We start from the raw sequence: 21,726 nt of genomic DNA, 5'->3' as shown, positions 1-21,726 counted from the left end.
CTATTACAAGGCACTAAAAGACTTTGTATTGCATTAAAAACCTGCAGAATTTTTAAACTGAACCATTGAATTACATTGCATATTGCAGATCTAATGATAGAGATGGAGGATCAGACAAATGATATCAACGAAGCTGGAATTCCAGTACTAGACTACAAAACGTACACGGACAGAGTCTTCTTCTTGCCCTCCAAAGATGGAGAGAAGGATGTGATGATCACAGGAAAGCTGGATATTCCTGAGGCCCGGCGCCAGACCGTGGAGCAGGCTTTGTACCAGTTCTCCAACCTCCTCAACAGCAAATCATTTCTCATCAACGTGAGTACTGAACTAGATGCGCCTTGTCTCTCAGCTAGGCACACCTGTGTGTATGTGTGCAAGACAGAAGGTTTGCAAGCACAACTGAACAAAAATTAATAAAAATAAGTGATTTTCATATGGTTCTGATTTCACAGTAACCACTGCAGATATGTGGCATCACAGCCAGAGCTTCATGTTGTATCTCACACTTCTGTGCCAGATCATGTAATATGGAGTTAGTCAACTAACTAGTTAGCCCCCATTGCAGGGGCTGTAAACAGCAGGTATTTCCCAATCAGGCATAAAAACTGGTGTTACAAGTTTGGTTTAGCCTTTTAAGAAATGTGATCAGAGAGTGCTGATTCCATCCTGACTCCTCACAGGAGTCACTTGTGGACAGCCATCTACCAGAATCTCTGCCCCAATGAAGGTAGAGGCTCCTCAAGTGGCCTATTCAACAAGACTGATGAGTGCTCACAGCTGCTCTGAAGAGACTTATAATTGCTCACTCTCAAAAACTGAAGCTCATTGTCAGACGCCTAAATATAGATTTAGGCTTCTAGCTTTTTCTCTCTTTTTTTTTTTTTTAATGAGAATCTAGTGCTCAGCTAGTTAATGGTAGAATTAGAGTTCATGGCAGATGAGAGCACATTTACAGGTGTACTTACATTAGTGTCTTTGTAATTTGATGTGAAAGGACTGGGAATTTGGGGGAGAGGGGAGTTGATTTTCTCTTTTAAAATTGTCACAGAACACTATTTTACATTTAATTAAAACGTACTTTTAGATAAGCTTTTAGAAAAGCATTTAGATAAGCTTTTAGAGAAGTATTCCTTAGGTCAGTCCAGTACATTGTATATCTAAAATTAAAATTTAGGCAACGTTTTCATTTAAGTTCTTTCAAACTTCTGAAAACTTTTTGATTCAGTGGTTAGGAGATTTAATATTAAAATAATATTGCTTGTCTTCTTAGTGCAGACAAGTGTTGAGGTTCTTCAGAAACCTGACTTCATTTTACCTTTGTTTTTTTTTTCCAGTTTATTCACACGCTGGAAAACCAAAGGGAGTTCTCTGCTCGAGCTAAAGTGTATTTTGCATCTTTACTGACTGTTGCTTTACATGGAAAACTAGAATACTACACTGACATCATGAGGACGCTGTTCTTAGAACTGATGGAGCAGTATGTTGTGGCCAAAAACCCAAAGCTGATGCTAAGAAGGTTTGAATGATTGTCATATTTTCTGTATGTCTCTGGATTTCTGTAAATGTGTTTCTTTTGCGATGTGACTGTGGTGAAATGCCGACTATCTGTAAAATCAGAAATAATTTGGCATAATAGCAGAAATAATAAAGCGTATTAGCAAGACAAGCCCACCAGGAGCAGCTGTGGAAGGCACCAGCAGGATGCTGGACAGGATTGCTTATACAAATACTGCAGTGTAGAAACACCTACCTTACTTTGAAATACCACACTGAACATTTAATTTACTTTTTAGTCTTACTTTATTCCAAATGATCTAGCATTTATACCAGACATCACCTCCATAATGAGCACACACAATCAGCTGCATTGTGCCTTCAATGAGGGCTTGCTCTAGTGTTTTAACTCAGCTGTTAATCCCAATAAATTTCAATAGATCTTGCTCTGTGTATGTTGTAGGTTTGTAATCTGTAGGTTGTTTCCCAGTAACTGCACAACTGGGTTAAGTTTTTAGCTCTCACAGTGCAGACCCAATTTAAGATTTTGAATAAAGAATGTGTGCTTTTCAGCAGTGAGATGCAGGCACCTCCTCAGGACTGATGAGCAATACAAAGCACTTATCCTAAAGCAAGTGTACGCTTTCAAGACTCTATAGGGAAATCATTGCATTAGGAGACTGAATGCAGTTAAGCATGTAAAAATATTATATTTCAAGCAAGCAGTGGTTGTTTTTTTTTTTTAAGCCTTGTCATTAAGTGCCCTTGCTATATTCAATTGGCTATTTTTTTTTTCAGATCTGAAACGGTTGTTGAGAGAATGTTGTCGAACTGGATGTCTATTTGTTTATATCAGTACCTCAAGGTAAGAGTTGAAGTCTGTTGCCTGTGTTTTGTTTTTTTTAAATCAGTAAAAATTAACAAAGCTGCACTTGAGTATGTCTTTTGATTTTATTTCCTTTCCTTTACATAGGACAATGCTGGGGAGCCTCTTTATAAGTTGTTCAAGGCTATCAAACACCAGGTAGAAAAAGGCCCAGTGGATGCTGTGCTGAAGAAAGCAAAGTATACACTGAATGACACAGGCTTACTGGGAGATGATGTAGAGTACACACAGTTGGTAAGCAAAGCATGATAAATAGATTATAAAATCATTTTTTATTTTAAAATTTATTCCTATAGTGTTAAGTCTGTACTCAGTTTTCTAGACTACTGTGAACTGCATAAAAACTCTAGTCATGGGCAGGATTGTTGGTAGTTTGACTAAAACAAGTCTCCAAGCAGGAAAACAAAATTATAAAGTATCTTCTAAAGTAAAACTCAAATCCTGCCAGTGCAGAATCCATTTCATTAAATCCCTTTCATAATTTTCAGTCGGTGTGAAAAGTGGTCAGGATGTTTGGCTCCTCCCCTTTTCCCATCTAAATTCATTGGCAATTGATTTTTGCAGAATTCTTGCACTGCCTGAACTTCAGGTTTTCTCCCTTGTGATTGCTGCTGATCAGCATACTGAACAGCATTTTAGAGATCATTTTGTTAGTATACCAGATTGTGCTCCTCTGCAGTCCTGTGAGATGGCTCCACAATCTCCAGAACACTTTATGAAACTCTTTCTATATTTTTTTCTGTGTGAGTCAAGATCTCCTGAAGGTGGGCAGCCCAACTGGCATTGAAAGTTGTTTATTTCCTCTCAGGGAAATAATTCCCTACAGTGCTTCTACAGCCAGCTCTGGAGACCTGTGTTAGTTGCTTCAAGTGGGAAGAAATGGATATTCCTGGCAAGGGAACTCCCCTCTGAACTCAACCTTCCCCTCTATCTGACCACCAGTGCCATGGTCTAGTTCTTTTCTATTATGAATTCTACTTTAAGTTGATTCTAATTTCACTATCAGAAATTTCACTATCAGAAATTTCAACCACTTTTCAAACATACTCCAGAACACAGATTCACTGTCCTTTTGGAAAAACTCAAGCAGCCCACTTCCTAGCTCTTCAGGGAGTGTAAAATCTAGTTTTACTCTTTCTGACAGTCTTGCTGGTTTTCTTCAGGGTACAGTGTAGTGAACATCAAAGATGCATAGGCTGTCCTTCAAAGACCAATTCAATTCATGAATTTTTTCCCTTTCTAACTTTTTTTTATTGACATGTTAGGAGTAATTTGTAGTTGTCTTCAACTGAGAAAGATGCAGTGACATATATGCAGCATGGAAAAGAAATGTAATAAAAAGTTTTATTATGTCCTTGGTTGGGGGGAAAAAAATCAACATTTTATGTATTCTGACAGGATGTTGACGGGAGGGCTGATGGGAGAAGAGTTCAGTAGGCCTTGCACTCATGGAGTCACCAGACTGTGACTTAGAGTAGCTGGATGGAGAATGTGCTGGGCGAGAAGAAATTTTAAGTTCAACTGGTATTTTGGGGATTAGTTTAGGTACCATCTTTATAAGCGCCACCCATAGAAAGCACACTGACTGGCAATGCTGGCTATAATTTCTGTTGTGCATGGAAAACAAAATTTATTTGCACTGTACATCATGTAAGTCTTAATGGCAATAATTCTTTATTTGGTCTGTTTCTTTTCATTTAAAAAAAGAACCTGCAATTAAGCTGTATGACTCAGTGTGAAGCAGAAAATTCATGAATGCAATCAGATGCGGGCACAACACACTTATTACCTAGATATTAAACATTATAGCATTGTACAGTAGCAGTATTTGGTCCAGACTTACAGATTTCCCATCAAATAAATATTTTATGTATTTGCATGAGTGGAAGTTGATGAGATGTATGTATATGTGTATATACATATAATAAAAGATTTTGGAGGGGTACTATTGCCATTCGTTTTTGGGACCTTTGGCATGATGGTGATGTGGTAACTCTGAACAGTTAGGGAGCATTTGTGCACCAGTGTAGGTTAAAGCATGAGTTAATTCCTTCACTTCTGCCTGAAAGTGAGACAAGGTGGGTAAGTACAGCATGGAGCAGTTGTCTGCTCTCTAATTGTTCTTATTTAAAAGATGAATCTGTTTTGCATCACTGGTTACACTGACATGCTGCATACTGAACCAGCAGCAAAATCATGTCTAATTACCATAAAGCTAATAGGAAAAGGAAGGTGAAATCTCATGATTAGTTTGAGCATTCTGTCAAGGGACAGTGCAATCATGTTTAATTTGACTGCCGTATGGCATAGCTTTTCTTCACTTTTTCAAAATACCAGCCATGCAAGTTTATTTCTGAGTGTGATGTGATAAATTCAGGCATTGTGGTTGGCAGGACTGAATGTGTCTGAGAGCTGCAGTTCTTCACATGTGCCTGGCCTCCTAAGTTACCTGACTGGCAAAAGATCCACAAGGGCTCTAAGCTGTAATACTGATTCAGCTAGTGAAAGAAAGAGGCTTTTTATAGTGTCTATTTGGGTTTTTAATTTTTTTTTCTGGCTGGGGAGGTATTCTGGCCATGGTTTTCTTATTTGTTTTTGTCTATATTGAAACTGACACTTACATAGCAAAGCTTCTTTCCAAAAAAAAATCTCTCTAGATTTAGCAAATTACAGGCTTTCAAGAAATTCTCTTTAACATGAAGAAAATCATGACAATACTATCAGAAAACAGTAATATTTAAAATGCTGCAACTAGCATAAGCTACTTAGGCGTATTCCCTGCAGCTATTAGAGTTATTAGGACAACAGTAGGCAGTAAATGAGGTATTCAAACACACAAGATGATAGAATTGCATTTATATGTACATACATATGTGTGTGTGTGTGTGTGTGTGTGTTTAATGAACAGCTGGTAACAGGAAGTGAAGTTTGGAGAGCTGAACTACTCACTGCTCATCAGTTGAGCCATGTTAAATTACCATATGTACAGAAGGAGTCTGCTCATCTTTAAAGCCACTGCCATGAAGAAAGCATAAAGGAAGGCAAAAGCACATAATACTTGAGGAGTTCAACAAAGTACAGTTCAAATTATTATTGGGAACTCATGATATTTGGGCACTGCAATACTTGGCAATGCCCAAATACTTAGGATTATCAGGTTAAATGTGAAGCATGTAACAAGTCAGTGGTCCAACTGCCTTGTTCTTGTGTGTTTCTCTTTAATAACTCCCAAGACTTAATAATATTAGACATGAGTAAATCTACTCTGTATCTTTTTTGTCTTGTCTTAGTGGGAGAAATTAACTGGAATTTATGATAGCTGGTTGGCTGCATAGCAGCAAAAGATCCTTCAAATAATCTATACTCCCATTGCAAATACTGTTGCTGTGCAATAATCATTGCATGGTGAATTTCAGATACTGTTTGCATTGAAATCACCCAGAGGAACAGATTCAGAGGTAATTCAGCACTGATTTGCCTTAATAACCCTGTACATTCTTTTCTTCACAGACAGTTAATGTATATGTGCAGGAGGGAGGAAATGATTCCATACCTGTGAAAGTGCTCAACTGTGACACCATATCACAAGTGAAGGAAAAGATAATAGACCAAGTCTATCGAAACCTGCCGTGTTCTCAGTGGCCAAAAGCAGACAGCGTAGTTCTTGGTATGTAGTTACTTGTGATACTGTATTGAACAGCTGAGATCTGTTGTGTGACTTTGTATTTTCTGAAAAAAATGTCTTTAAGTGGATTTTATTGCTTGGTTATGGTTTGGTTTGTTGTTTTTGGTTGTTTGGGTTTTTTTTAAGCTGAATTCTTGTCCAGCTGAATGCAAAAATGCAGCATTTTACAGCAATCTGAATATGCTTTAAAAATTAATGTTTTCTTATGAGTTAGGTTTTTTTGACTCTTAAAGTTTTGGTATACTGTCATCAGCATTGCAAGAGCCTGTTAATGATTATTGGCACAAATGAATTCATGTCTGACAGAGTCAGTATCTCAGGTACTAATTAATGTGATAATGACAGCATGGATAATTAACTGATGGAGAAGTAATGATGCAGTTTCAGAAACTGGTACTGATTTTTAGTTGCCTTAATGATGGTTATTCAAAAGAATTACAACTTACAGGAACTGCATTTTTAGGAGATGATGTACCACTTAGTCTCTGAAATCATCCTCCTTGAAGGCTTTCAAAATAGCTGTTCTCTTCTTGACAAAAAAAAGAGGAAATAGTGTTCCTTAAAATGCCTAATAGACTCAGAATTAAAGCTCCAATTGATATTTTTTTCAATATTTTCATTACTGCATTAATATGAAAGTAGAAGATGAAATTCTTGCACTTCAGAAAATTCTAGTAAATCCCCTAAAATTGTCTTTTCTATTCCATGAAATACTACTCTGTTTTGGACTGATAGCAGATCTTACCATATATATTTATTGAATTCTATGAGAAGGAATTTAAGTTTTTATGGATGATAGTCAGAAGTTATACACATGGTTAGGAATAGTTCATGCAAACTTCTGTGATAAAGGCCAAATGATTAAGCAATAAAAACACACGTTGGAGTATGTGCTACATTACTTCTTCTAATGTTCCACAATGTGTCAGTGGGTCTGTAAAACTTCCTTGGAGTAGTTTTTGTTTTGGTTTGGTTTTTTTGTTTTGCTTTGGGGTTTTTTTTGTATTGTATTTTTTTAATTGTTTTTTTCTCACTTGAATTGCCCCTTAGAATGGCGTCCAGGCTCTACTGCACAGATCCTCTCAGACTTGGATTTAACATCCCAAAGAGATGGCAGATGGAAACGTATCAACACACTAATGCATTACAATGTAAGGTGTTTTGAAAATATTGTTTACACCTGTTACCTGTTTTCTTGTAATAAATAAAATTTTTATTTGTTTCTAGAGAAATTTCAGTGGTACATAGAGGTTGCCCAGAGAAGTTGATAAAGAATCAAAACAAAATCACAGGTCTGGGTCTAGTCAGTAAAAGGTTTGGACTGTGAAAGGCTGGGTCTAGTCATTCTGCCTAAGCATTTTATATAAAAACACAAAACCTAAATGCCAGTACTTTGGTTTCTTCAACATTGAAGTATCCAAATCCAAATTCCATTTTGAACATTCAACTTTTTGCTGGGCCTCTTATTCATCTTTTCTTTTCTTCACCACTTCCTACCCCTGAGAATTGTCTTTATCCTTGCTGTGCTACTAAATAGTTTTTGAGTTCTAGTTTCTCCAAAAGCCCAATCAGAAGAGCAGATGTTGATGTTGTTGTACTGTCTGTTTTAGGTTTCATACTGTGCACTCTATCACACGCTTATCTTTCCATTGTATGCTATTTATTGCTTTCTAACAACAGTTAATCCTGATTGGGAAAATGAAAAGTTGGTTAGTTTTCCTTAAGAAAACAGACAGGTCTGATTCTTCATGATAAACCCCATTTTTGTCCAGAGGGTACCAACACCATGTTGAGGAACCACTTAAGCCTTAAAGATGCTCCTAATATTTCAGTAATCTCGGAGGAGCTGTTGATGGGATCTCTTAGAGAGTGGGATTCTGTTCTGAATTGCAGAGCCAGTTGTCCAAGGAGCCTAGGAAGGTTAGCATTTGTCATAGATTCCCTGCAACCAATCATAGAAACCCCAGTTTAAGGTTTAAGAAAGAGGTTCATTAGCACATGATTCTATTGAAAAATATCTCTGTGTTTCCATTTCCAAAGGTCCGAGATGGTGCCACGCTCATCTTATCAAAAATGGGGATTTCCCAGCAGCCAGAGGATAATCAGCAAGATGTCCCAGGGGAAAGTAAGTGTCTTGTGGCCTTCCTACCTCCCTAGATGACCAGAAGTCAAAACTCACATAGTGATGCTGCCATTTTGATTTTGTTTATCAAGCACTTCCATGGAGCTAGATATTCCCCACCAGACTACACAGAGTTTATTTGCTGTGTTGCCCACTGTACACTTGAAATGGTTTCATTTGCCCTCATTATAAAAGTCTTAAACCCTAGGGCTTTAATAATTGCTGTGAGTCCATACCCCAACTTAATAGAAAGCACTCTTATTAAACATTTCCTTACATATTTTGTTTTTTAATTACTACATCTATACTCAAACTGTACATTTCATCTTCCCAGAGCTTTATCTCTTTTTCTCTTTTCTAAAGCCTTTACTCATGTTCCTTTTCAAATTTCTTTCACTTCTTACTATACTGAGAATTAAATGCAGTGTTCTAGATGAACCACAGTGAAGACTCTGTGACATAATGACTCTGATATAATTTTTTGTAGCATTTCTTACAACTGTGTTGCCTTGCAAACTCATCTCTGTACCTCCAGATTTTGTGTCTCCCTTCCTTTTGAGTGATGTTTCACCAGCTACGCTAACTTGTTTTTTCCCAGGGCTTTTTAGTTGACTTTGATCATTCCATGCATTTTGTCTCTTTATTAGATGCACCATTTTTCACAATTCCTTTGCTCTTTTTGAGGTTTTCAATCCTCTGTAAGTGAGCATCAGGAATTTCCTTGTAATGTTTCTTCTCTTTCACATCACTAATGCATCTGCTGCATAATTCTTGTATTGCTGTCTGCTGTAGTATGCTGGACTTTGCAACACAGAAGAAACCTGTTAGCTTGCAACCCTCTTAAAAGCTTTTACTTTTGTGTGTTAGTATTCCGTCTAGACCAATTTTCCATATTTCAAAATATCTTGAGACACAATATCCATTACAGCCTTGAATGCACTCAGATTTTTATGGCAATATTTACTTGTGAATATGTGTTCTTTGTCACATGTATTTCCTTTACTGACTTCAGATGTTCAGTTTCTCTGGGGTTTTTGTCCTTATATTCAGTTATTTTACATGAGGTAGAAGTTAGATTTATGGAACAATAATTGTTGAGATCATTCTTCCTCCCATGAACTCATTTGATATGCTTTTCTCTCTAGCACTGATTGCAAAGGCCGTTACTTCACCTAATAGTTTCATTCCTTTAAACAGATTTACTGATCTTAGATTTAATACGTTTTGAGGGCTGGGCAGTTAAACAGGTTGGAAATAATATGCCAGAAATGTACATTTTTCAAAAAGATGGGTCTCAGCTGATAGCTCTGACATATATGGCTATTTAGCAGAAAGGTTCAGACTTTCATTTGTTTTGAGTGTTGGACAGGAAATTAAGATGGGCAGAATTACTTACTGGTTACTTCTTACTCCATCCTCCTGGATTCTGTCTTTTGCGACTTTTTCCACCAGAAAGAAGAGTCTTCTAATGGTCATGTGTACACTGCTGCTGCTATCCTCACTCTTTTGCTCCAAGTGCCTGGCATAGCTGGCCAAGCAGTGACTGTTCTGTCACAGCAGGTGCCAACCCAGCATGTTAACTTAAAAAGCCATCCAGTTTAATACAGAAGGCAGTGGAGTGCAGCCAGGTGAGGTGCTGATTCCTAGTCCCTGTTCAGTGTGGCTGCACTGGTGGCTGGGGCCATGCTCACCTCACCTCTAAATGAGTGGAGTGGACTGTGAATGGAGCCTGGTGGTGCCCTTAACTTGCTTTGCTTTCTGGATATAGAATAGTGGTCAGCCTTCTGTTCTGCACTGCCAACCTTCATCCTTCTCACCTCTCTACCCCTGTGGCAGGCAGTAGAGGACCAGATCACATGTTTTTCTTTTTAGGGTTAGGTTTTTTTCCTTTCCTTCTTCTCTGCAATTATATCATTCAATATGATTCAGTATGATGAAGCTCTTTGAACAAGCATAATCTGTCTGTACTCCAAGGTGAATTCATTAGTTATCTGTGTGGCATGCTAAATTGTAAAGGAAAAGCAGACCTGTGGGGACAGTGCTGTCACACAGGGGCTCTTGCATGTTAGAGAAAAGTCTGCAGAGAATTCAGACCCCAAAGTATCAAGTGCTAACAGCTTCCACCGTGTTTCTTCTCTACACCTGTCTTGCACCATGGTAGTGTACAAATTTGGGATGGCAGTGTTTCATGCCAAGCTACCCTGCTTTCTTTAGCACTGTAAGGTCCTCAGAGCTATCTGGTGCCAACTTGTTCTCTTGGAAAGCTATAAAATGTTACAAAGCTGGTACAAAGTGAGAGCCTGCTGTGACCATGATTTGTGAGACACTGTATAAAAGGGAGAGGAGAGGATCAGAGGCTTCCCCTCCCACACATACACATTTATATGGCACAGGGATTTACAGGGTTTGAATAAACAGAAATCCTATCCTGACTATGAATGAGGCTTGTGACGAAGTGGATTTCCTTTTATTCAGTCTCATTAACTTGCACCTTCTGCATTGAGAAGTGTCAGCTGAAGCCATTGACTGTCAGCCAAAGTAGGAGGCTTTGCACCGACCGAAAATGTAAAACCATGTTCAGAGATGTTGCTCTAAATCCTGGCATTGCTTCTGTGCTGCTTTTATTCAGAGCTTTCAACAGGAAGACACTGGAAGCTGGAGATTGTGACAAATTAAATGCAGCATCTTTTGCTTCAGGAGACAATAAATGCAGTTACTAATTTGTATCAAGAAGGAGAATGGTTCCAGTGATTTCATACTAGTATTTCTGTACTGAACTATAAACCAAAACATCACATTCTGTTGTTTTGGGTGTTTTTTCCTGATATTATGTTTTGGGGTTTTTTTGTTTGTTTTGTTGGGTGATGGTTTTTTTCCTTTTTTAATTATGAATAAAAATAGACACAGGGTTGCAGATCAGAAATACTAATTAGCAGATCCGTTAGGGCAGCCCTTTCTCCATCTCTATGGAACACTATTCATGAGGTAGGGGAGACTGGAAAGAAGATAATTTGCTGCAGGTCGCTCAAGAGAAAAGGGGCTGCATTGTCTCATGTTTACATCATGGTTCCTACCGCTGTAATTAGTCAGCACAGTCAATTTTTGCCATTAACACTCCCCCCAACACCCCAATAATTATTTTATATTGGCCAAAGATGTCCAAGGGCCAAGACAAAGAGCTTGGGGGGAAGCATTTGCCCCCTGGACACAATCTTCTTCCTGCTTACAGCTTGATGCTTAGTGCAACTAAGGAGCTAAAAAGGAGGTATTTCCCCCTATCTTTTATTTTCTTTATTTCCTACTTTCCCATTGAGGAAAATATTATCTCATAAAACTGTTATTTTCTCTTAGCAACCATGTTGCTAACATATTTTCTTGGTCCATGTTCTGAATTTCTCTTCCTCTTTCTTCCTGCTATTTATACAAATGAAGTGAGATCTTTGGGTTGCAGAAGTTCATCTGCTTGAGCTGTAGTCTCTTGATCCTTACTCTCCTATGAAATAACTACTATTCCACTAGTAGCCAATTCTGCTGTTGCTAAACAAACACAGACCAAGCTCAGCTGCGTGTAAGAGCCAGTGATCTCAGTGGAAACCACTTTGGCAGTTTCCTCTTCTGTCCAAAGTTAAACTGGACCATCTACCATCAGGAGGGCAAAGAGAGAATGAATTCCTTTGATTCAAAGCAGGAAGCAGGAGTGTACTAAAGAACTGACACAAGGCTGGAATATAGTTTCTGGTCTAACTGCATTATTTGATCTGTTAATTTCCAAAAGTGAATAACAGGGATTGCAAAAGAAATTCCATACTTCATGCCCAGCAGTGGTTCTTACTGTACTGGCAGATGATTGCTATGAATGGCATCTATTGTGAAATCACAACTGCTTCAACATAAAGTGATAGCTTTTATTTTTTCTGGCTTCATTCACATGAACTTGCAGGTTGAATTAAGGACTCTCAAAGGACAATGTGATTTAATGTGGGATTTATATTTCTTCCTTACCTTGTTAAAAAGAAGTAAATGTCCCAGAAGGCTGCATAACTAATGCTTTTCATGAGAATATATAAAGTAGATTCAAGCAAAAGTGTTGGCTTAGCCAGGTTACTCTTAAATGTTATTTTCCCCTGTGATGTAAAATATTGAATGTACATGCAAACTGGGAAATTCAATGTAGCTGTTGAGGAACTTAGTTAATTGACTATTATGGTCAAAGTTAATGCAATTAAAAACTGATATTTTGTGCTGTTACTAGGATTCAGTTATGTTAGAGGTGTATATTAAGGCATAAAACATAGCAGAATGCAAAATAATTTGTACCGTGGGGCTGAATCACAATGTTATGGGAAAAATAACTTTCATATTTTTAAGATGTCAATAATTTTAAATATACTGATTCAATAACTTCCACTGGAAAAGCACCATTGATTTTAGGGACTGTGCAAAAGTTCAGGAATTAAAGGAAGAAGAAACAAAACCAGGTGATTTGAAAGTGACACAGAAACCCTTTTCAAGGAATATTAATGGCAAGTTAAAACAATTGTATCAGGTCTTTTAGAACTGTCTGTATCGGAAGCTCCTTAGGCATGGAGTTTGAGCAATAGTGTAATGCTGAAATGCAAAACTGCTTTTATGCACTGTGTGATTGTTTGTCCAAGCCCTGGCACTGGGTGCAGGGCCAAGCCCCAGGCAGCACAGAGAGGCACTGTGACCATCCATTATCATCCAAGGGCTTACTCCTGTTTCTGCTTTATTGTAACAGACTTGATGTGAGTCTCTCCCTCTGGTTTAAACTATGAATACTGACAAACAATTTTTTAAAAAATCTTATTAGAATGTATATGAATTTGCTTCAGTCATTATCTCTGGCTGCTGGAGTTCATGTAATCTCAGGGAAGGGACGTATTTTTCCTCTACTCAGCTACAAAGTCAAGTGGTGCTTATCAAATGCTGATAAAAGGAAAGTTTGAACTGAGGTACCATACTTTGACCTCAGTAAGTGGAGTAAAGATGTGAATTGTAATGGTTTTACTGAGAGAAAAGGTTGTACCAGGAGTAGGCTGCAATTTGTATTTCTGTGGTGGCTATGGGGTCAGACCTAGCTAAGATTCTATAACTTGATCGTGTCTTTGAGAATTCCCAAAGAAGAAAAGAACTTAATTGTGTGAACCTCAAAGCATACACATACTGTGTTTACATGACTGTTGTGATTTAGGAATGGTATTATCCAATTTACTCTTCTACAACTCCAAGCCATGCACTGCTTCCTCACTTCCCCCTCCACCTCCCCCTCCCCTGCAGTGGGATGGAGAGGACAATGGGAGACACAAAAGGTAAAAATCATGGGCTGAGACAAAAATTTACTGGACACAGCAAAGAGATGAGAAAAGAAAACTAATGACAGTGGATATAAGAAAAGAAACATTATTGCTCGCCTTAGAAACCCCCAACAACAGACAGTACCTGACTGCTCCCTGTTATGCTATTCCCACTGCTCCCTCCAGCCTGAAACTGGCATCACCCCACTACTCCCTCCACACTTACTGCACTGGAAGGAACCCCTTCTCCCCAGAGGAAACTCCCTTCTCCCCACCTGTGACAATGACATTTAGAACAACCTCCATGTCCCAGCCATGACTCCTCCTGGCCACTGCCAAAATTATCCCTGTCCTGGCTTGAACCAGGACAATGACCAAATAGAAGTGTTCCTATTGTGTGATTCTTTCCTCACCCTTTGATCTTGACAAAAGCCAGTTTTTTTCAGCTCTATGCCACTGGACATTTAGTACTTGAGTTGTTTATGTTGGACAGGAACAGAGTAATCTAGATCCCTTTGGCAAGAGGACAGGTATGTTAAGGACAGGGAACGTGTATACGTGTATATGATTACTTTGTGTTGCTGTTTTGGGTTTGGGTGTTTTTTATAATTATTGTAATTACTGTTTCTAGGGCATGCGCTCCTGGAAGATGAAAACAAGGTCTGGCATCTAGTCCGGCCAGTGGATGAAATGGATGAAGGGAAATCAAAGCGGGGCAGTGTGAAGGAAAAAGAGAGGACCAAAGCTATTACAGAGATCTACCTGACCAGACTTCTTTCTGTGAAGGTAGGGCTCAGATGTGCTGTAGTAACTTTACTTCTACAGATTATGAGATACAACTGAGGCAATAGATGCAAATATTAGTCATGTGTTCATCTGCAATTTGGAATATGTGCCATGTACATACAAGCTGGTGTTCAAGGCTTCAAATGATTAACATGCCCTGAGGAGCATTACTGGGAAAGAGATAATGTACACCTCCTGCTCAAAGCTGAGAACCATGATTGTGTGATCGTTAAATAAGGATTTTCCTTGCAAGACAAAGATGGATATTCTTCTCTGTGCCACCTGTTTAAATAATACTTTGTTGGTTTTTCTTTTGAACTGAATGCTTTTATAAACTCTTATATTTCCCTGTTCTTGTATGTGATCAATGTTCCAGTAAAACCAAAAAAACCCAAGTTTCCAAATAATAATTGTGCTTTTATAGAATTTTTTGTGCCTCTACTGCAGAATTGATAATGAGCAAAATAGTTTTTTTAAATAATTCTCCATGGAGAAAGAATTAGAATTTAGAATAATGTGTTTAATGACCACAAAGCCAGGCTCCTTTTGTGAAAATGAAGTCAGTCTGGCTCCAGCTAAGGCCACTTATCCAAGCATGGAAGTGGATATGAAGGAAAGTCTTCAGATAAATGACAGACTCAGGATGAAGAACCAAAAAGATGCTTGCATCCCTTTTTTCTGATAATAAAGCCACTGCTTTGTATTCCCAATAACCATTTTATAGGTTATTACCAAGTTTGGAGCTTTACTGACTCATAAAATGTTGGTGAGGTGTTACAGCTGAGATCACAGCTACCCCTTCAGCCCTGGGACTTGTGTGTTCTGGCTGACAGCAGAATGTCTTAGAGCTCGCTGCCATCTGGGTCCCTTCCCTGTTTGGAGGCTGTCAGCTGGAGTCATGGTTGGGAAGAGGATGCAGCCCTTCAAAGGTCCCTGTAGGGCCAATCAGTTGGCTGGGGATGAGCTCTGTGTTGCCTCAACAGGGTCCTCTCTAAAACAAGTCTCTGAGGTTGCCATTACCAAGATCCAGGCAAATGCCAGAATCCAAGAACATAGCCCCTCTGGACACTTCTGTCCTTGGGCTCTGTGGATTCAATGAAGCTGAGTCAGACTGGATGTCTGATAAGGCCCATGTGCCTGCCCTTAGACAAAAAGGACAAATGCTCATGGGTGCTTCTTCCTCTCAGTCTCTTTCTAAAAATTGCAGCACACTGCTGTCAGAGAAACTGGATGTGGGAAGCTGAAAAACCTTTAAAAGGTGGCTAAAAATTATTTCATGTGCACAATCATCCTGAAGTGTAAATGTAGCAACCAATTTCTGCTTCTTCTGTCAAGCAGAAGGCACACCTTGCTGTGCAAACCATAGGATCTCTGGTGAAGTCACAACCTTTGAGTCTAGAACATTAAATTGTGCTTTAGAAGGTCTTTACTGTGTTGGCAGTTTACAAAGTCACTGCTCTAAGAAATTGCTTACTTTTTGTCACACTTAGCACTCAGGATAAAGGCCATCAGTGACAGCAGCTGGATTATGTCCATAGGAATAAAAGATGCTGAGTTCAGCTTGTAACACGAATGAAACTGATTTTTTAAAATTTGCTTTTAGGGGACACTTCAGCAGTTTGTAGATGACTTCTTTCACAGTGTGCTCAACTCAAACCATGTGGTACCACCAGCTGTGAAGTACTTCTTTGACTTTCTTGATGAACAAGCAGAAAAACATGACATCAAGGATGAAGATACCATTCACATCTGGAAAACAAACAGGTACAGTATGAACAGAGTCATTCATGTATTGCAGAGAAATAAGAGTATAATTCCCAGGTATATACTAACACTCTTACCATAAATCAAAGTAAATTTCATTTATAATCCTCAGAATTTTGAGATAATATGTTTGTGTGATGAAGAAGATTCCCTGTAAGCCTAGAAGAGGCAAAAAATGAAACCAGTTTACCTATGGGATTGTCACCAGCAGATTTACCATGTTTTACTTTTTGTCTTTCCTCAGAGAAGAGGAAAGCAAGAGACAAATGGGACTAGATTTACCTGTCAAATCACAAAATCTATACATACTACTTTATAGTTTCCCTGACCACGCATACATCCTTCCTTGTTCTTTTGGGGCACTCAAGGTCCTTCTCATATGAGTTTTTCTGAGAGTAAAGAGTTTCAGGCATGGAACCCAGACAAGCTTGGATAAATATTGAAATATAAAATATAAAACATCACTGTTGTGAGGAGATGAAAATGCAAAGCCCATACTTGATTTCATGTGATTTTCTTGTTGTAGAATATTTATTGTGTTAAAAGGATTATTTATCTTTTTCTTTGCTTTGTAGCCTGCCTCTTAGATTCTGGGTAAACATACTGAAAAATCCCCATTTCATCTTTGATGTTCATGTTCATGAAGTAGTGGATGCTTCCTTGTCAGTCATTGCACAGACTTTCATGGATGCTTGCACAAGAACAGAGCACAAATTAAGCAGAGTAAGTGATTTGCATTCTACATCCTGACTATGCTCATTTCTGACGAGACAAAGGGCATCCTCACAGACAATACCCATTCTCTGAGGAGATACAGCCTTGATCGTTTCTTTTTAGTTTTATAATGAAGTTAACATTTTATCACTTAACAGGTGGGTGAACTGTCAGTATTTCTGTGTAGTCTGCCAATTGATGCTATTGAAAAAGTAGCAAATAGCAACTGCTTTTATAAAAAGCATGTTTAAAAACTGAGTATTTCAGGTCCACCAATAATTTATCATCACCTAGCATTAATACATTTGTAAAACTCAGCAGTAATAGCATGGGTAAGCACCATCTTTTTATTAAATAATCCCATCTTTGTCAATAAGTATCCAAATGTTAATATCTGTTAAGCTCAAGTGTAGGTGAATATAAAGGCTTGATCCTATATTCTTGACTTTCTTTTGCTTCCTAGAAATGTTCATAAATAACTACATTTTTCCATATTCTAAATTTTTCAGGATTCTCCGAGTAATAAATTACTTTATGCGAAAGAAATCTCTAACTATAAGAAAATGGTGGAAGAGTAAGTATCAACTCTTTTCATGGTTATTCAGTTGTTAGGATTTTAAGCCTGTGTAAGAGGAAAAGAGAATGCTGATATAGTCAAAGTCAGCTGTCAAATATTATAAATTTTACACCCAAAGGTTTAAAGATCCCCTTGGTGGTGGCATTGGCAGAGTTGAAATGGAGCTCCATTAGGACCCAGTGCATATTCTTGTCTGTACAGACAGATGAATAGATTTATTCAGGAGAAAATATGATGCTGTTTTCTGCAGTTTGCTACCCACATGATCTGTCTAACAAATGCTGCACTTCCATAAGTCAGTAGAGACCAAATCCTGAAAACATTTTCAGAAACTTTTTTTTTCTATGCTGTCCCTGACTTTATTCATTTAATAATTGGAAATTCTGTTAATATCATGGAAGATCTGCCACACAAAAAAACTCTTGACAGTTTTAAGACCTAAAATAATCATTATCTGCAATTATAGAATTTTTTTTCCTGCGGTACATTCCTGTACAATCAGGTAAGATTTACCTCTACTGCAAAAGTTCTAATATTGGAAAGCAGGATTGCTGAAGGAATCATTGGTCTGTTGTGTCTTCTTTCTATGTTAGTAAGGAAGCATGTTTGAAATAATGGCAGAATTACCAGAAACAGTTTATTTTCCTAACTGAAACTCTTTTTAAATCTCTTGCAGTTACTACAAAGGTATTCGTCAGATGGTGCCAGTGAGTGACCAAGACATGAATACTCATCTAGCAGAGATTTCTAGGGTAAGAATAAAATCTATTTTCTTATAGTGAAATTGGAGCCAAGTGTAATACTGGTTTTTTTTGTCTTCTCTTTCTATCTCAACAAATGGGGTCTTTTGTATGTGCAAATATCAGATGATTTCATAAATCTCTGAAATACTCCTGTTCATTGTAGTCATGCCAATATTTCAACCTTTGAAATGTTGATTATTGAATGGAATCAAGAATCCTTATTGTTACTAATGTATCTGAGTTACGTAGGAAATAAGAGCGCAGTGTTTGGGTTTTTCACAGCCATTGTGGTAAAATTATACACTCTTGAACTGTGCTTTCTCTCCACAGCATACAGAGGATTTTTAGCATTGATCATACTGACAACGAGTAGTGACTGAATTCACAGTGCTACCACAGCAAAAATTAGACTCCAGAAATTAAGGAGGAGGCATTAACATTAAGTATAGCATATTTTAGAACAGTCTATACAGGGGCAGTACTTCTGCTTTATGCTACATGTAAGAAGCTCATCATGCTTGCTCAGTGGCAGATTTTGCATTGTAGGTTATTTGGGTTACCTCACGTGGAGGAGAGCAGAGTGTGGTGGTTGCTGTCTGGGACTTTGGCTGGAGATGGGTGGAACAAAGTCATTACAAAACCTGCTTCAGCCTTGAAAGAGCCTGTCTGCTCTGCAGCTCAGCTCAGCTCGGGCAGGCTCTTGCCTTTGAAGCACTCTATTTAACTTGGAGAACCCGGAGAGTCCCTCACCAGCCCTAAAGACGTTGTTTAGCCTGAGCAAGAAGGCAGTGTATTTACCGGCTGGTTTGCTCATTTGCTTAATTTAGTTGAAGAGTTCTAGCGTAAGGAGGATGTTTGGGGAATTTTTTGCGGTTTGTTTATTTCAGTGCCCTTAGGACCTAACATTTTGCAGATCAACATCCTCATGAGAGCATTTCTATTTTCAGTCATTTACTACAAAACTCATCTACAGTGACATTTCATTTTACAGTTCACTTTATTTATTACATAAATTGAGATGTATATAAAATTAGAAGGTTTGGTGATGAAAAGTAAATTCAATATAATGTTTTAACATTAGCAGGATATGTTCCTCCTTTCTATTTACATTATAAATTATGATCAAAATTAACATGGAAGGAGTGATTGAACACTGCAAATTTTGACCAGCTCTAAAAGTGACTTTTATAGAGCAAGGGAAGATGGATGTTTCTCTGCTGCTTTATCCCTGGGGTAATCATTTATGCCAGTAGCAATATTTTGCAATTCTTCATTTTCTTAACTAACTTAAAAGACTAAAGGCATAGCTAGAGACTTGAATCCTACACATTTGAATGAAGAACATCTGTTCAGACAGGTAGAGCACATTCACTAAATAAGTCATATGTGTGGGGGAAGGGGGAAGATAAGGTAATGGAAGGGTTATTTCCTGCTTCATTTGAAGTCCTTTCTCTCTCTCTCTTCTCACTATGCCCCCCCCTCCCCCCCACCTTTCTATCTTCATGTTTCGGGTGGCTTTTTCCAAATGTACATGTGCTCACGATATTGATGAGTTACACCTTTGTTGTAGTGGAGTGTGAATAATTTCCAGGATGTAAAAAGAGCTGGAGAAAGGATTTCAAACACCCATGATGACCGTGTCAGAACCAATGCTTAATATCTCAACAAAATGTAGATTGTACTGGGTAAATGCTTTAGCTTTTCACACTCATGCTGCTAACAGATGTTTGAGCTGTAGCCTGTGGTTTGACGTTCAGAATTCAAAATATCTTCCCCATCCAATGTTGAGTTATGGGCAGGCTGGAAAAATACCAGAGGGAAAGCCTTGATCTAAAAATCACCAACCAAAAGTTTTCTCACTCCTTTTCTCTGCCCCAAGTGTCATTCAACAAAAAAACAGCGTTTGCATTTGGAAATTTTGTCAGTTGTACCAAACAGTTGTGCATGTGCATAAGTTTCAGCTGTGTGTGATCCTATTTTGACATGTTTGCTGCCTGCTTGTGTTAACAGGCACATACTGATTCCTTAAACACACTTGTGGCTCTACACCAACTCTACCAGTACACTAACAAATACTATGATGAGGTAAGTTGTGCCTTTTTTTTTCATGCTTTAATGTCAATGGTAAAAGGTTATGAAAGCTAACATTAGTCTAAAAGAGTGACTTCTGGATTTCACTGAATGATCAGGTAAAAGCAGTGCTGAACAAAAACCTTGCAGTTATATACACTGCTTGGCAATTACACTGGTCAAGATAATGTCCTTATAAATGAACAATTTCATTATGGCTATCTGGTTTTGGTAGTTTAACAAGATCTGGATAGTTTAACAAGATCTGAAAGATAAATAGATTTAAAAATCACTTCTCTTCAGTTCTACCATTCTAATAAATATATAACAATGTCACCAAGCAAAAAGTCATCAGAGCTATATCAGGTTTCAAGACAGTGTGCCTTTTTATTAGGAAAAATTTGTTAAACTTGTTTTGCTTGTAGGAATTGGAGCCATGACATTTTTATTAGTTAAAATGCTCTTTAAACTTCCCTGCGTGGTACCATCCCTGTTTTGCCATGCCAAGTGAAGTGCCTGCCTGCAGTAAACCAAAGCAGAGTAACTGTTGAATGTCACCTGATTCAAAAGCAGGCTCACAGCTTCAGTTTAAAAAGTTTCTTTGGTTTTTCACACCCTGTGGAAAGGGGGACAAAGAATATCCCAGAGCTGGGCTGTGGCTATGGCTCTCCAAACTTAATCTGAAGACAAAAAGAGAGAAGGAAACTTTTATTCAAAGGTTTCCATGGAAATGAATGCCTCCAGAAAACCCTCAGAATTGAAGCAAGTAAGAACAGATGCTGAATCAAAAAGGAGCACAGTACATGTGAGCTCTATTCGCTCAGTCTTGCACCTCAGCACAGTTCCTGTTTTCACTTACATTCAGCACTGAAGACAGTGAGTCGCATCCTTCACTGCAGCTGCTTTATACAGGAGCAGCCAGCCTCTCACAGCTTTTAAACAGATGCAAGCAGGGAAAATCAAATCACCCTGAGAACTCTTGCAATGATGGTCAGTGGGAGAAGCAGACAGAGGAATGTAGGCCACCCCCATGGCATTCCCTCACCCCTCACCACCAGTGCTAAGCTGGCTTTCAGCACCTTCCCAAATATGTCTGTAGTTTGACCTCTTACAAAAACACTCGGGGACCCTGAATGACAGCTGAACTGTAAATCCCTGATTCATCCACACCTCAGGCAGAGCCACCAGCCTGTGGCACTTCATCAGTGGCAGGCCAGCACACCCCAGTACATAGCTGCAGCTCTTCCCTTCCATGTACATCACTGTGTAACAATGAGGTTCATCTGATGAAAAGGCTGCTAATTCAGAATTGTGGAGATAATCTGTCAAGAACTATTCAGTAAAATTAATCAAGCTTATTTATTTTCCATGAAAATGTTTTAATTTGCATAAATTGGAACATTTTGCAGCTGCCCTTGTCTTTATTACTGACACAGTGGTTCCCAGCATGTGCTCTACCTTCTGCATCTCTGCAGGGCTTGACAATGACTAAGTGGGTACATTCTAATTGTCCACATTTATAGGAAGGATATATTCACCAGTAGAGATAATAATGAATTATTTAGTC

The 21,726-nt window shown here is 38.4% G+C and overlaps 1 protein-coding gene across 3 annotated transcripts in view; it reads left to right on the top strand.

Annotated features, from left to right (window-relative positions):
• The window catches only part of PLXNB2 (plexin B2), a 252,944-nt gene that overhangs the window by 228,074 nt on the left and 3,144 nt on the right, over positions 1 to 21,726 (top strand). For all 3 annotated transcript variants that reach the window (XM_054272722.1, XM_054272730.1, XM_054272715.1), the window contains exons 26-38: positions 89 to 318; positions 1,338 to 1,519; positions 2,296 to 2,362; positions 2,471 to 2,617; positions 5,894 to 6,050; positions 7,119 to 7,219; positions 8,109 to 8,193; positions 14,137 to 14,291; positions 15,895 to 16,055; positions 16,631 to 16,778; positions 17,279 to 17,343; positions 18,023 to 18,098; positions 20,100 to 20,174. In XM_054272722.1, coding sequence (XP_054128697.1) covers positions 89 to 318; positions 1,338 to 1,519; positions 2,296 to 2,362; positions 2,471 to 2,617; positions 5,894 to 6,050; positions 7,119 to 7,219; positions 8,109 to 8,193; positions 14,137 to 14,291; positions 15,895 to 16,055; positions 16,631 to 16,778; positions 17,279 to 17,343; positions 18,023 to 18,098; positions 20,100 to 20,174 — 1,649 coding nt within the window. The remainder of the gene's footprint in view (positions 1 to 88; positions 319 to 1,337; positions 1,520 to 2,295; positions 2,363 to 2,470; positions 2,618 to 5,893; positions 6,051 to 7,118; positions 7,220 to 8,108; positions 8,194 to 14,136; positions 14,292 to 15,894; positions 16,056 to 16,630; positions 16,779 to 17,278; positions 17,344 to 18,022; positions 18,099 to 20,099; positions 20,175 to 21,726) is intronic.

This window comes from Melozone crissalis, unplaced genomic scaffold (assembly GCF_028551555.1).
Source record: "Melozone crissalis strain CALT ecotype California unplaced genomic scaffold, PUWL_Pcris_2 ptg000004l_1, whole genome shotgun sequence".
Taxonomy (NCBI): Eukaryota; Metazoa; Chordata; class Aves; order Passeriformes; family Passerellidae; genus Melozone; species Melozone crissalis.
The sequence above is the reverse complement of the archived record's forward strand: the minus strand, read 5'-3'. Positions and strand labels throughout refer to the sequence as shown.